The sequence below is a fragment of the Aphelocoma coerulescens genome, unplaced genomic scaffold, assembly GCF_041296385.1.
Source record: "Aphelocoma coerulescens isolate FSJ_1873_10779 unplaced genomic scaffold, UR_Acoe_1.0 HiC_scaffold_77, whole genome shotgun sequence".
NCBI lineage: Eukaryota > Metazoa > Chordata > Aves > Passeriformes > Corvidae > Aphelocoma > Aphelocoma coerulescens.
The window spans coordinates 1,879,411-1,896,163 of NW_027184063.1; the positions used below are offsets into that span (position 1 = coordinate 1,879,411).

The window sequence follows — 16,753 nt, forward strand, 5'->3', positions numbered from 1 at the left end:
CTAAATACCTCAAAACCACCCCAAAATCACCCTAAAACCACCCAAAATCACCTCAAAATGCCCCAAAATCGCCCCAAATAACCCAAAATCATCCCAAAATCCCCCTAAACCACCCCAAAATCCCCCCAAAATCCCCAAACCCACCCAAAATGCCAAAAAACCCCCAAACCACACCACAACACCCTAAATACCCCAAAACCACCCCAAAATCACCCTAAAACCACCCCAAAATCAACCTAAAACCACCCCAAAATGCCCCAAAATCACCCCAAACCATCCCAAAATACCTCAGAGTCACCCCAAAATCACCCCAAAACCACCCAAAATCACCTCAAAATGCCCCAAAATCACCCCAAAACCAACCCAAACACCCCAAAATCATCCCAAATCTCCCTAAATCACCCCAAAATCGCCTCCAAATCCCCAAACCCACCCAAAATGCCGAAAAACACCCAAACCACCCCAAAATCCCCCAAAAACACCCCAAACTCTGTAAAATAGCCCCAAAATCACCCCAAACACCCCAAAATCACCTCCAAATGCCCCCAAATCCCCCCAAAATCACCCCAAATAACCCAAAATCATCCCAAACACCCCAAAATCACCTCCAAATCATCCTAAATTCCCCAAAATACCCCAAAATCCCCCCAAAAATTCGCCCCAAACGCTGTAAAATAGCCCAAAGTCACCCCAAACACCCCAAAATCACCTCAAAATGTCCCAAAATCCCCCCAAAATCAACCCAAATAACCCAAAATCATCCTAAAATCCCCCTAAACCACCCCAAAATCGCCTCCAAATCCCCAAACCCACCCAAAATGCCAAAAAACCCCCAAAATCACCCCAAACCATCCCAAAATACCGCAGTCACCCCAAAATCACCCCAAACACCCCAAAATCACCTCAAAATCACCCCAAAACCAGCCCAAACACCCCAAAATCATCCCAAATCCCCCTAAACCACCCCAAAATCACCACAAAATCCCCAGACCCACTCAAAATGCCAAAAAACAACCAAACCACCCCAAAATCCCCCAAAACCACCCCAAAACACCCCAAACTCTTTAAAATAGCCCCAAAATCACCTCAAACACCCCAAAATCACCTCAAAATGCCCCCAAATCCCCCCAAAATCACCCCAAATAACCCAAAATCACCCCAAACACCCCCAAAATCACCTCCAAATTATCCTAAATACCCCAAAATACCCCAAAATGGCCCCAAAAACTCGCCCCAAACGCTGTAAAATAGCCCAAAGTCACCCCAAACACCCCAAAATCACCTCCAAATCATCCCAAACACCCCAAAACCACGCTAAAACACTTCCAAATAGCTTCCAAATCATCCTAAATACCTCAAAACCACTCTAAAACACCCCAAAATCACCCCAAAACAGCCCTAAATCACCTCCAAATCATCTTAAATACCCCTAAAACCCCCAAAACCACCCCAAAATTACCCAAAACAGCCCAAACGCCCCAAAACCACCCTAAAACACCCCAAAATCACCCAAAACCACCCAAAATACCCCAAAACCACCAGCAGGAGCTCGATGACCTCACCAGGGAGGGTGAGGCACCCCAAACACCCCCAAATCACCCCAAAACACCCCAAAATCACCTCCAAAAATACCCCAAATCACCCCAAAAATACCCAAAATCACCCAAAATACCCCAAAACCACCAGCAGGAGCTCGACGACCTCGCCAGGGAGGGTGAGGCACCCCAAACACCCCAAAATCACCCCAAACACCCCCAAAACACCCCAAAAGCACCCCAAACACCCCCAAATCACCCTAAAACACCCCAAAATCACCCCAAACACCCCAAAATCACCCCAAACACCCCAAAATCACTCCAAACACCCCAAAACCACCCTATAACACCCCTAAAACACCCCCAAATCACCCCGAAATTACCCAAAATTCCCCAAAACCCCCAGCAGGAGCTCGATGGCCTCGCCAGGGAGGGTGAGGCACCCCAAACACCCCCAAATCACCCCAAACACCCCAAAATCACCTCCAAATCATCCTAAATACCTTAAAACCACCCTAAAACACCCCAAAATCACCCCAAAATCACCCCAAAACACCCCCAAATCACCTCCAAATCATCCTAAATACCCCTAAAACACCCCAAAATCACCCCAAAATACCCCAAAACCACCAGCAGGAGCTTGATGACCTCACCAGGGAGGGTGAGGCACCCCAAACACCCCTAAACACCCCAAAACACCCCAAAATCACCCCAAAACACCCCTAAATCACCTCCAAATCATCTTAAATGCCCCTAAAACCCCCCAAAACCACCCCAAAATTACCCAAAACAGCCCAAACGCCCCAAAACCACCCTAAAACACCCCAAAATCACCCAAAACCACCCAAAACCACCCAAAATACCCCAAAACCCCCAGCAGGAGCTCGACGACCTCGCCAGGGAGGGTGAGGCACCCCAAACACCCCCAAAACCACCCTAAAACACCCCAAAATCACCTCCAAATCATCCCAAACACCCCAAAACCACGCTAAAACACTTCCAAATAGCTTCCAAATCATCCTAAATACCTCAAAACCACTCTAAAACACCCCAAAATCACCCCAAAACAGCCCAAAATCACCTCCAAATCACCTTAAATACCCCTAAAACCCCCCAAAACCACCCCAAAATGACCCAAAACAGCCCAAACGCCCCAAAACCACCCTAAAACACCCCAAAACCACCCAAAATACCCCAAAACCACCAGCAGGAGCTCGACGACCTCACCAGGGAGGGTGAGGCACCCCAAACACCCCAAAATCACCCCAAACACCCCTAAATCACCCCAAAACACCCCAAAATCACCTCCAAATCATCCTAAATACCTTGAAACCACCCTAAAACACCCCAAAATTACCCAAAACACCCCCAAATCACCTCCAAATCATCCTTAATACCCCTAAAACACCCCAAAATCACCCCAAAATCACCCAAAATACCCCAAAACCCCCAGCAGGAGCTCGACGACCTCGCCAGGGAGGGTGAGGCACCCCAAACACCCCAAAATCACCCCAAAAAACCCCTAAATCACCTCCAAGTCATCATAAATACCCCTAAAACCCCCCAAAACCACCCCAAAATTACCCAAAACAGCCCAAACACCCCAAAACCACCCTATAACACCCCTAAAACACCCCCAAACGCCCCAAAATTACCCAAAATACCCCAAAACCACCAGCAGGAGCTCGATGACCTCGCCAGGGAGGGTGAGGCACCCCAAACACCCCCAAATCACCCCAAAACACCCCAAAATCACCTCCAAATCATCCTAAATACCTTGAAACCACCCTAAAACACCCCAAAATCACCCCAAAACCACCCAAAATACCCCAAAACCCCCAGCAGGAGCTCGACGACCTCGCCAGGGAGGGTGAGGCACCCCAAACACCCCAAAATCACCCCAAAAAACCCCTAAATCACCTCCAAGTCATCATAAATACCCCTAAAACCCCCCAAAACCACCCCAAAATTACCCAAACCCACCCCAAACGCCCCAAAACCACCCTAAAACACCCCAAAATCACCTCCAAATCATCCCAAACACCCCAAAACCACGCTAAAACACTTCCAAATAGCTTCCAAATCATCCTAAATACCTCAAAACCACTCTAAAACACCCCAAAATCACCCCAAAACAGCCCTAAATCACCTCCAAATCATCTTAAATACCCCTAAAACCCCCCAAAACCACCCCAAAATGACCCAAAACAGCCCAAACGCCCCAAAACCACCCTAAAACACCCCAAAATCACCCAAAACCACCCAAAATACCCCAAAACCACCAGCAGGAGCTCGATGACCTCACCAGGGAGGGTGAGGCACCCCAAACACCCCCAAATCACCCCAAAACACCCCAAAATCACCTCCAAAAATACCCCAAATCACCCCAAAAATACCCAAAATCACCCAAAATACCCCAAAACCACCAGCAGGAGCTCGACGACCTCGCCAGGGAGGGTGAGGCACCCCAAACACCCCCAAAACACCCCCAAATCACCCCAAAACACCCCAAAATCACCCCAAAACACCCCAAAATCACCCCAAACACCCCAAAACCACCCTAAAACACCCCTAAAACACCCCCAAACGCCCCAAAATTACCCAAAATACCCCAAAACCACCAGCAGGAGCTCGATGACCTCGCCAGGGAGGGTGAGGCACCCCAAACACCCCCAAATCACCCCAAAACACCCCAAAATCACCTCCAAATCATCCTAAATACCTTGAAACCACCCTAAAACACCCCAAAATCACCCCAAAACCACCCAAAATACCCCAAAACCCCCAGCAGGAGCTCGACGACCTCGCCAGGGAGGGTGAGGCACCCCAAACACCCCCAAATCACCCCAAAACACCCCAAAATCACCTCCAAGTCATCATAAATACCCCTAAAACACCCCAAAACCACCCTAAAATTACCCAAAACCACCCCCAACACCCCAAAACCACCCTAAAACACCCCAAAATCACCCAAAAATACCCAAAATCACCCAAAATACCCCAAAACCACCAGCAGGAGCTCGACGACCTCGCCAGGGAGGGTGAGGCACCCCAAACACCCCCAAAACACCCCTAAATCACCCCAAAATCACCTCCAAATCATCCCAAACACCCCAAAACCACGCTAAAACACTTCCAAATAGCTTCCAAATCATCCTAAATACCTCAAAACCACTCTAAAACACCCCAAAATCACCCCAAAACAGCCCTGAATCACCTCCAAATCATCTTAAATACCCCTAAAACCCCCCAAAACCACCCCAAAATTACCCAAAACAGCCCAAACGCCCCAAAACCACCCTAAAACACCCCAAAACCACCCAAAATACCCCAAAGCCACCAGCAGGAGCTCGATGACCTCGCCAGGGAGGGTGAGGCACCCCAAACACCCCTAAATCACCCCAAAACACCCCTAAATCACCCCAAAACACCCCAAAATCACCTCCAAATCATCCTAAATACCTTGAAACCACCCTAAAACACCCCAAAATTACCCAAAACACCCCCAAATCACCTCCAAATCATCCTTAATACCCCTAAAACACCCCCAAATCACCCCAAAATCACCCAAAATACCCCAAAACCCCCAGCAGGAGCTCGATGACCTCGCCAGGGAGGGTGAGGCACCCCAAACACCCCCAAATCACCCCAAAACACCCCCAAATCACCTCCAAGTTATCCTAAATACCCCAAAATACCCCAAAACCACCCAAAAACTCTCCCCAAACGCTGTAAAATAGCCCAAAGTCACCCCAAACACCCCAAAATCACCTCAAAATGCCCCAAAATCAACCCAAAATCAACCCAAACAACCCAAAATCATCCCAGCACCCCAAAATCACCTCCAAATTATCCTAAATTCCCCAAAATAGCCCAAAATGGCCCCAAAAACTCGCCCCAAACGCTGTAAAATAGCCCAAAGTCACCCCAAACACCCCAAAATCACCTCAAACACCCCAAAATCACCTCAAAATGCCCCAAAATCCCCCCAAAATCAACCCAAACAACCCAAAATCATCCTAAAATCCCCCTAAACCACCCCAAAATCGCCTCCAAATCCCCAAACCCACCCAAAATGCCAAAAAAATACCCCAAAATCACCCCAAACCATCCCAAAATACTGCAGAGTCACCCCAAAATCACCCCAAAACCACCCAAAATCATCCTAAAACCACCCCAAAATGCCCCAAAATCCCCCCAAAATCACCCCAAATAACCCAAAATCACCCCAAACACCCCAAAATCACCTCCAAATTATCCTAAATACCTCAAAACCACCCCAAAATCACCCTAAAACCACCCAAAATCACCTCAAAATGCCCCAAAATCGCCCCAAATAACCCAAAATCATCCCAAAATCCCCCTAAACCACCCCAAAATCCCCCCAAAATCCCCAAACCCACCCAAAATGCCAAAAAACCCCCAAACCACACCACAACACCCTAAATACCCCAAAACCACCCCAAAATCACCCTAAAACCACCCCAAAATCAACCTAAAACCACCCCAAAATGCCCCAAAATCACCCCAAACCATCCCAAAATACCTCAGAGTCACCCCAAAATCACCCCAAAACCACCCAAAATCACCTCAAAATGCCCCAAAATCACCCCAAAACCAACCCAAACACCCCAAAATCATCCCAAATCTCCCTAAACCACCCCAAAATCGCCTCCAAATCCCCAAACCCACCCAAAATGCCGAAAAACACCCAAACCACACCACAGCACCCTAAATACCCCAAAACCACCCCAAAATCAACCTAAAACCACCCCAAAATGCCCCAAAATCCCCCCAAAATCACCCCAAATAACCCAAAATCATCCCAAAATTACCATAAACCACCCCAAAATCCCCAAACTCACCCAAAATGCTGAAAAACACCCAAACTACCCCAAAATACCCCAAACTCTGTAAAATAGCCCCAAAATCACCCCAAACACCCCAAAATCACCTCAAAATGCCCCAAAATCAACCCAAAATCAACCCAAAATCATCCTAAAATCCCCCTAAACCACCCCAAAATCGCCTCCAAATCCCCAAACCCACCCAAAATGCCAAAAAACCCCCAAAATCACCCCAAACCATCCCAAAATACCGCAGTCACCCCGAAATCACCCCAAAACCACCCAAAATCACCCTAAAATCACCTCAAAATGCCCCAAAATCCCCCCAAAATCCCCCCAAATAACCCAAAATCATCCCAAACACCCCAAAATCACCTCCAAATTATCCTAAATACCCCAAAACCACCCCAAAATTGCCTCAAAATGCCCCAAAATCACCCCAAAACCAACCCAAACAACCCAAAATCATCCCAAAATCTCCCTAAACCACCCCAAAATCGCCTCAAAATCCCCAAACCCACCCAAAATGCCAAAAACCCCAAAATCACCCCAAACCATCCCAAAATACCGCAGAGTCACCCCGAAATCACCCCAAAACCACCTTAAATCACCTCAAAATGCCCCAAAATCCCCCCAAAACCAGCCCAAACACCCCAAAATCATCCCAAATCTCCCTAAATCACCCCAAAATCGCCTCCAAATCCCCAAACCCACCCAAAATGCCAAAAAACACCCAAACCACCCCACAGCACCCTAAATACCCCAAAACCACCCCAAAATCAACCTAAAACCACCCCAAAATGCCCCAAAATCCCCCCAAAATCACCCCAAATAACCCAAAATCATCCCAAAATTACCATAAACCACCCCAAAATCCCCAAACTCACCCAAAATGCTGAAAAACACCCAAACTACCCCGAAACATCCCAAACGCTGTAAAATAGCCCCAAAATCACCCCAAACACCCCAAAATCACCTCAAAATGCCCCCAAATCAACCCAAAATCAACCCAAAATCATCCTAAAATCCCCCTAAACCACCCCAAAATCGCCTCCAAATCCCCAAACCCACCCAAAATGCCAAAAAACCCCCAAAATCACCCCAAACCATCCCAAAATACCGCAGTCACCCCGAAATCACCCCAAAACCACCCAAAATCACCCTAAAATCACCTCAAAATGCCCCAAAATCCCCCCAAAATCCCCCCAAATAACCCAAAATCATCCCAAACACCCCAAAATCACCTCCAAATTATCCTAAATACCCTAAAACACCCCAAAATCACCTCAAAATGCCCCAAAATCACCCCAAAATCCCCCCAAATAACCCAAAATCATCCTAAAATCCCCCTAAACCACCCCAAAATCATCTCAATCTCCAAACCCACCCAAAATGCCAAAAAATCCCCCAAATCACCCCAAACCATCCGAAAATACCGCAGAGTCACCCCAAAATCACCCCAAAACCACCCCAAAATCACCCTAAAACCACCCCAAAATGCCCCAAAATCACCCCAAAATCACCCCAAATAACACAAAATCATCCCAAACACCCCAAAATCACCTCCAAATTATCCTAAATTCCCCAAAACCACCCCAAAATCACCTCAAAATGCCCCAAAATCACCCCAAAACCAACCCAATTAACCCAAAATCATCCCAAATCTCCCTAAATCACCCCAAAATCGCCTCCAAATCCCCAAACCCACCCAAAATGCCGAAAAAATACCCCAAAATCACCCCAAACCATCCCAAAATACCGCAGTCACCCCAAAATCACCCCAAAACCACCTTAAATCACCTCAAAATGCCCCAAAATCACCCCAAAACCAACCCAAACACCCCAAAATCATCCCAAATCTCCCTAAACCACCCCAAAATCGCCTCCAAATCCCCAAACCCACCCAAAATGCCAAAAAACACCCAAACCACCCCACAACACCCTAAATACCCCAAAACCACCCCAAAATCAACCTAAAACCACCCCAAAATGCCCCAAAATCACCCCAAAATCACCCCAAATAACCCAAAATCATCCCAAACACCCCAAAACACCTCCAAATTATCCTAAATACCCCAAAATACCCCAAAATCACCCTAAAACCACCCCAAAATGCCCCAAAATCCCCCCAAATAACCCAAAATCATCCAAAAATTACCATAAACCACCCCAAAATCCCCAAACCCACCCAAAATGCTGAAAAACACCCAAACTACCCCGAAATACCCCAAACTCTGTAAAATAGCCCCAAAATCACCCCAAAATCACCTCAAAATGCCCCAAAATCCCCCCAAATAACCCAAAATCATCCCAAACACCCCAAAATCACCTCCAAATTATCCTAAATACCCCAAAATACCCCAAAAAGGCCTCGGGACCCACAGCCCGGCCCAGGTGTGCCCAGGTGTGCCCAGGTGCCCCCAGGTGCCCCCCAGGTGTGCCCAGGTGTGCCCAGGTGCCCCAGGTATGTGCCACCTGCCCCAAGTGTGTGCCAGGTGCCCCAGGTGAGCCGTAGGTGTACCCCAGGTGTGCCAGCGGTGCCCAGGTGCCCACAGGTGCCCCAGGTGAGCCGTAGGTGTACCCCAGGTGTGCCAGCGGTGCCCAGGTGCCCGCAGCTGCCCCAGGTGAGCCGCAGGTGTGCCCCAGGTGAGCTGTAGCTGTACCCCAGGTGTGCCAGCGGTGCCCAGGTGCCCGCAGGTGTGCCCAAGTGAGCCGTAGGTGTGCCCCAGGTGTGCCGGTGGTGCCCAGGTGCCCGCAGGTGCCCCAGGTGAGCCATAGCTGTACCCCAGGTGTGCCCCAGGTGTGCCAGTGGTGCCCAGGTGCCCGCAGGTGCCCCAGGTGAGCCGTAGGTGTGCCCCAGGTGAGCCGTAGCTGTACCCCAGCTGTGCCCCAGGTGTGCCAGCGGTGCCCAGGTGCCCGCAGGTGCCCGCAGGTGCCCCAGCTGTACCCCAGGTGTGCCCCAGGTGTGCCGGCGGTGCCCAGGTGTGCCCAGGTGCCCGCGGTGAGCGGGCGTTGCCGTTGCAGGGGCGCTGCCCATGGAGGAGCTGCTGCAGCGCTACCGCGGCGCCTTCACCGACTCCGACTGCGACTCCGCGCCCGGCGCCAGCAGCACCCGCTCAGGTGAGTGCCCAGCCCTGCCCAGGTGTGCCAGGGGCGCGCCCAGGTGTGCCCCAAACCCCGCTCAGGTGAGTGCCCAGCCCTGCCCAGGTGTGCCAGGGGCGCGCCCAGGTGTGCCCCAAACCCTGCCCAGGTGCGCCCAATCCCTGCCCAGGTGTGCCAGGGGCATGCCCAGGTGTGCCCAAACCCCTCCCAGGTGTGCCAGGGGCACGCCCAGGTGCGCCTAATCCCTGCCCAGGTGCGCCCAATCCCTGCCCAGGTGTGCCCAAACCCCGCCCAGGTGTGCCCAAACCCTGCCCAGGTGTGCCCCAAACCCCACCCAGGTGTGCCCCAAACCCCTCCCAGGTGCGCCTAATCCCTGCCCAGGTGCGCCCAATCCCTGCCCAGGTGTGCCCAAACCCCGTTCAGGTGTGCCCAAACCCTGCCCAGGTGTGCCCCAAACCCCTCCCCAGGTGTGCCCCAAACCCCACCCAGGTGTGCCCCAAACCCCTCCCAGGTGTGCCCCAAACCCCTCCCAGGTGTGCCCCAAACCCCACCCAGGTGTGCCCCAAACCCCTCCCCAGGTGTGCCCCAAACCCCACCCAGGTGTGCCCCAAACCCCTCCCAGGTGTGCCCCAACCCCTGCCCAGGTGTGCCCAAACTCCGGCCCAGGTGTGCCCAAACCCTGCCCAGGTGTGCCCCAAACCCCTCCCAGGTGTGCCCCAAACCCCACCCAGGTGTGCCCAAACCCTGCCCAGGTGTGCCCAAACCCTGCCCAGGTGTGCCCCAAACCCTGCCCAGGTGTGCCCAAACCCTGCCCAGGTGTGCCCAAACCCCCACCCAGGTGTCCCCACCCCCACCCAGGTGTGCCCAAACCCCTCCCAGGTGTGCCCCAAACCCTGCCCAAGTGTGCCCAAACCCAGCCCAGGTGTGCCCCAAACCCTGCCCAGGTGTGCCCCAAACCCTGCCCAGCTGTGCCCAAACCCCACCCAGGTGTGCCCAAACCCCACCCAGGTCCTCTGACCCCCTCCCAGGTGTGCCCCAAACCCCACCCAGGTGTGCCCATTCCCCGCCCAGGTGTGCCCCAAACCCCTCCCAGGTGTGCCCAAACCCCGCCCAGGTGTGCCCCAAACCCCACCCAGGTCTCCTGACCCCCACCCAGGTGTGCCCCAAACCCCGCCCAGGTGTGCCCCAAACCCCGCCCAGGTGTGCCCAAACCCCGCCCAGCTGTGCCCCAAACCCCACCCAGGTCCTCTGACCCCCTCCCAGGTGTGCCCCAAACCCCTCCCAGGTGTGCCCCAAACCCTGCCCAAGTGTCCCCACCCTCTCCCAGGTGTGCCCTAACCCCTCATAGGTGCCCAAACCCCTCCCAGGTGTGCCCCATCCCCTCCCAGGTGCCCCAAACCCCGCCCAGGTGTGCCCCAAACCCCACCCAGCTGTGCCCCAAACCCCTCCCAGGTGTGCCCAAACCCCTCCCAGGTGCCCCAAACCCCTCCCAGGTCTCCTGACCCCCACCCAGGTGTGCCCGACCCCCTCCCAGCTGTGCCCAAACCCCTCCCAGGTACTCCCCACCCCCCCAGGTGCCACCCTCGCCCTCACCTGTCCCCCTCCCCCCACCCCCAGACTCACCTGGCGGCGACAGCGAGGAGGAGGAGGAGGAGGACGACGACGACGACGACGAGGACGAGGACGACGACGAGGCCGACGACGAGGAGGAGGAGGAGGAGGGGGAGGGGCAGGAGGGCGGCGGGGGAGGGGGAGGGGCGGCCCCCGGGGGCCCGGCCCCGCCCGCCCCGGCCCAGGTAGCCCAGGTGGCCCCGGCCGCGGCCGCCGGCCCCGCCCCCAAGAAGGAGATCAGCGACATCGCGGCGGCCGCCGAGAGCCTCCAGCCCAAGGGCTACACCCTGGCCACCACGCAGGTGAGGGCACCTGGGGGCACCTGGGGGCACCTGGGGGCACCTGAGGGCAGCTGAGGGCAGCTGGAGCTCTAGGGGCACACCTGGGGGCACCTGGGGGCAGCTGGGGGCACCTGGGGGCACCTGGGGGCAGCTGGGGGCACCTGGGGGGCACCTGGGGGGCAGCTGAGGGCACCTGGGGGCACCTGGGGGCAGCTGGAGCTATAGGGGCACACCTGGGGGCACCTGGGGGGCACCTGAGGGCACCTGGGGGCACCTGGGGGCAGCTGGGGTGCACCTGGGGGCAGCTGGGGGGCAGCTGGGGGGCACCTGGGGGCAGCTGGGGGGCAGCTGGGGGGCACCTGGGGGCAGCTGGGGGGCACCTGGGGGGCACCTGGGGGCAGCTGGAGCTCTAGGGGCACACCTGGGGGCACCTGGGGGGCACCTGGGGTGCAGCTGGAGCTATCGGGGCACACCTGGGGGGTACCGAGAGCTATAGGGGCACACCTGGGGGCATCTGGAGCTCTAGGGGTACACCTGGATCCATAGGGACACACCTGGGGGCACAGGTACACACCTGGGGATCCATAGGGACACAGCTGGATCCATAGGGACACATCTGGGGATCCATAGGGACACAGCTGGATCCATAGGGACACAGCTGGGGATCCATAGGGGCACATCTGGATCCATAGGGACACAGCTGGGGATCCATAGGGACACAGCTGGATCCATAGGGACACACCTGGATCCATAGGGACACAGCTGGGGATCCATAGGGACACAGCTGGATCCATAGGGACACACCTGGATCCATAGGGACACAGCTGGGGATCCATAGGGACACAGCTGGATCCATAGGGACACAGCTGGATCCATAGGGACACACCTGGGGATCCATAGGGAAACAGCTGGGGATCCATAGGGACACAGCTGGGGATCCATAGGGACACACCTGGATCCATAGGGACACACCTGGATCCATAGGGACACAGCTGGGGATCCATAGGGACACAGCTGGGGATCCATAGGGACACAGCTGGGGATCCATAGGGACACAGCTGGGGATCCATAGGGACACACCTGGATCCATAGGGACACATCTGGATCCATAGGGACACATCTGGAGATCCATAGGGACACACCTGGATCCATAGGGACACACCTGGATCCATAGGGACACACCTGGATCCATAGGGACACAGCTGGGGATCCATAGGGACACACCTGGATCCATAGGGACACACCTGGATCCATAGGGACACAGCTGGGGATCCATAGGGACACAGCTGGGGATCCATAGAGACACACCTGGGGATCCATAGGGACACAGCTGGATCCATAGGGACACAGCTGGGGATCCATAGGGACACAGCTGGATCCATAGGGACACAGCTGGATCCATAGGGACACAGCTGGGGATCCATAGGGACACACCTGGGGATCCATAGGGACACATCTGGATCCATAGGGACACAGCTGGGGATCCATAGGGACACAGCTGGATCCATAGGGACACAGCTGGGGATCCATAGGGACACAGCTGGGGATCCATAGGGACACAGCTGGATCCATAGGGACACACCTGGATCCATAGGGACACAGCTGGATCCATAGGGACACAGCTGGGGATCCATAGGGACACATCTGGGGATCCATAGGGACACAGCTGGGGATCCATAGGGACACATCTGGGGATCCATAGGGACACAGCTGGGGATCCATAGGGACACACCTGGATCCATAGGGACACATCTGGGGATCCATAGGGACACAGCTGGATCCATAGGGACACAGCTGGGGATCTATAGGGACACAGCTGGATCCATAGGGACACACCTGGATCCATAGGGACACAGCTGGGGATCCATAGGGACACAGCTGGATCCATAGGGACACACCTGGATCCATAGGGACACAGCTGGGGATCCATAGGGACACATCTGGGGATCCATAGGGACACACCTGGGGATCCATAGGGACACAGCTGGATCCATAGGGACACAGCTGGGGATCCATAGGGACACATCTGGGGATCCATAGGGACACAGCTGGATCCATAGGGACACAGCTGGGGATCCATAGGGACACACCTGGGGGTCCATAGGGACACAGCTGGGGATCCATAGGGACACACCTGGATCCATAGGGACACAGCTGGATCCATAGGGACACAGCTGGGGATCCATAGGGACACAGCTGGGGATCCATAGGGACACACCTGGATCCATAGGGACACAGCTGGATCCATAGGGACACAGCTGGGGGTCCATAGGGACACACCTGGATCCATAGGGACACAGCTGGATCCATAGGGACACAGCTGGGGATCCATAGGGGCACATCTGGGGATCCATAGGGACACACCTGGGGGTCCATAGGGACACACCTGGATCCATAGGGACACAGCTGGATCCATAGGGACACAGCTGGGGATCCATAGGGACACACCTGGATCCATAGGGACACAGCTGGATCCATAGGGACACAGCTGGGGATCCATAGGGGCACAGCTGGATCCATAGGGACACAGCTGGGGATCCATAGGGACACAGCTGGGGATCCATAGGGACACAGCTGGGGATCCATAGGGACACACCTGGATCCATAGGGACACACCTGGATCCATAGGGACACAGCTGGGGATCCATAGGGACACAGCTGGGGATCCATAGGGACACACCTGGATCCATAGGGACACATCTGGGGATCCATAGGGACACAGCTGGGGATCCATAGGGACACAGCTGGATCCATAGGGACACAGCTGGGGATCCATAGGGACACATCTGGGGATCCATAGGGACACAGCTGGATCCATAGGGACACAGCTGGGGATCCATAGGGACACAGCTGGGGATCCATAGGGACGCACCTGGATCCATAGGGACACATCTGGGGATCCATAGGGACACAGCTGGGGATCCATAGGGACACATCTGGATCCATAGGGACACAGCTGGGGATCCATAGGGACACAGCTGGGGATCCATAGGGACACAGCTGGGGATCCATAGGGACACATCTGGGGATCCATAGGGACACAGCTGGATCCATAGGGACACAGCTGGGGATCCATAGGGACACAGCTGGGGATCCATAGGGACGCACCTGGATCCATAGGGACACATCTGGGGATCCATAGGGACACAGCTGGGGATCCATAGGGACACACCTGGGGGTGTGGGGACACCCCAGTGCCCTCACCTGGGCAGGTGAAGACGCCGATCCCTCACCTGCTGCGGGGCACCCTGCGCGAGTACCAGCACCGGGGGTGGGCTGGCAGTGACAGGGGTACCTGGGCACACCTGGGCACACCTGGGCTCACCTGTGGGCACACCTGGGCAGGTGAAGACGCCGATCCCTCACCTGCTGCGGGGCACCCTGCGCGAGTACCAGCACATCGGCCTGGACTGGCTGGTGACCATGTACGAGAAGAAGCTCAACGGGATCCTGGCCGACGAGATGGGGCTGGGCAAGACCATCCAGACCATCTCCCTGCTGGCACACCTGGCCTGCGAGAAAGGTGAGCCGGGCGCACCTGGGCACGGCTGGGGCACACCTGGGCACAGCTGGGCACAGCTGGGGCACAGCTGGGATAGCTGGGGTACGCCTGGGAGCGCTTGGGATACACCTGGGGGTGCTTGGGATACGCCCGGGACACACCTGGGGCACAGCTGGGCACAGCTGGGGCACACCTGGGCACACCTGGGGCGCATTTGGGCACACCTGGGGCACACCTCGGATAGCTGGGGTATGCCTGGAGGCACTTGGGATATACCTGGGGGCACTTGAAATACACCTGGGACATACCTGGAGGCACTTGGGATACACCTGAGGCACGTGGGGTACACCTGGGGTGCACCTGGGGGCCCTTGGGATACACCTGAGGCACCTGGGGTACACCTGGGGTACACCTGGGACACACCTGGGATACACCTGGGGGCACTTGGGACACACCTGGGGGCCCTTGGGATACACCTGAGGCACCTGTGGTGCATCTGGGGTACACCTGGGGGCCCTTGGGATACACCTGGGGTACACCTGGGACACACCTGGGGGCACTTGGGATACACCTGAGGCACCTGGGGTACACCTGGGACACACCTGGGATACACCTGGGGGCACTTGGGATGCACCTGAGGCACCTGGGATACACCTGAGATACATGGGATACACCTGGGGCCGCTTGGGTTACACCTGAGTTACACCTGGGATACACCTGGGATACACCTGGGATACCTGGGGTACATCTGGGGCACACGTGAGGCACCTGGGATGCACTTGAGACACCTGGGGTACTCCTGGGATACACGTGGGATATCTGGGATACACCTGGGGGCACTTGGGATACATCTGGGATACACCTGGGATACACCCGGGGGCACTTGGGATATACTTGGGGTACACCTGGGATACACCTGAGGCACCTGGGATACACCTGGGGGCACTTGGGATACACCTGGGATACACCTGGGATACACCTGGGGTACACCTGGGGGCACTTGGGATGCACCTGAGGCACCTGGGGTACACCTGGGATACACCTGGGATACACCTGGGGGCACTTGGGATACACCTGAGGTACCTGTGGTGCACCTGGGATACACCTGGGGGCACTTGGGATACACCTGAGGCACCTGGAGTACACCTGGGAGCACTTGGGATGCACCTGGGGGCACTTGGGATACACCTGGGATACGCCTGGGGGCACTTGGGATACACCTGAGGCACTTGGGGGTACCTGGGCACACCTGGGATGTACCTGGGATATGTGAGGTATACCTGGGGGTGGTTGGGATGCACCTGGGATACATGTGGGATACACCTGGGGGCACTTGGAATACACCTGGGATACACCTGGGGGCACTTGGAATACATCTGGGATACACCTGGGGGCACCTGGGCACAGCTGGGATACACCTGAGCCACCTGGGGTGTACTTAGTATACATCTGACACACATCTGAGTGTACCTGGGCACACCTGGGTTACACCTGGGATACCACCGAGATACCTGGGATGCACCTGGGGACACCTGGGATATACCTGGGATACACCTGGGATACACCTGGGATGCACCTGGGATACACCTGAGATACCTGAGTGTACTTAGGATACACCTGGCACACATCTGAGTGTATCTGGGGGCACCTGGGATACACCTGGGATGTATCTGAGGCACTTGGGATACACCTGAGAGACCTGGGGGTGCTTGGGATACACCTGGGATACACCTGAGAAACCTGGGATACACCTGGGATACACCTGGGGTACCCCTGAGGTACCTGGGATACAGTTGAGACACCTGGGGTACTCCTGGGACACGTTGTAGGGTGCACCTGGGACACCTGGGGTACTCCTGAGATACACCTGGGATA

At 55.2% G+C, this 16,753-nt stretch overlaps 1 protein-coding gene across 1 annotated transcript in view; it reads left to right on the top strand.

Annotated features, from left to right (window-relative positions):
* Positions 1-16,753, top strand: part of LOC138102483 (helicase SRCAP-like) — a 92,657-nt gene that overhangs the window by 30,548 nt on the left and 45,356 nt on the right. The window contains 3 exon segments of the mRNA XM_069000180.1: positions 9,407-9,502; positions 11,102-11,190; positions 14,722-14,899. Coding sequence (XP_068856281.1) covers positions 9,407-9,502; positions 11,102-11,190; positions 14,722-14,899 — 363 coding nt within the window.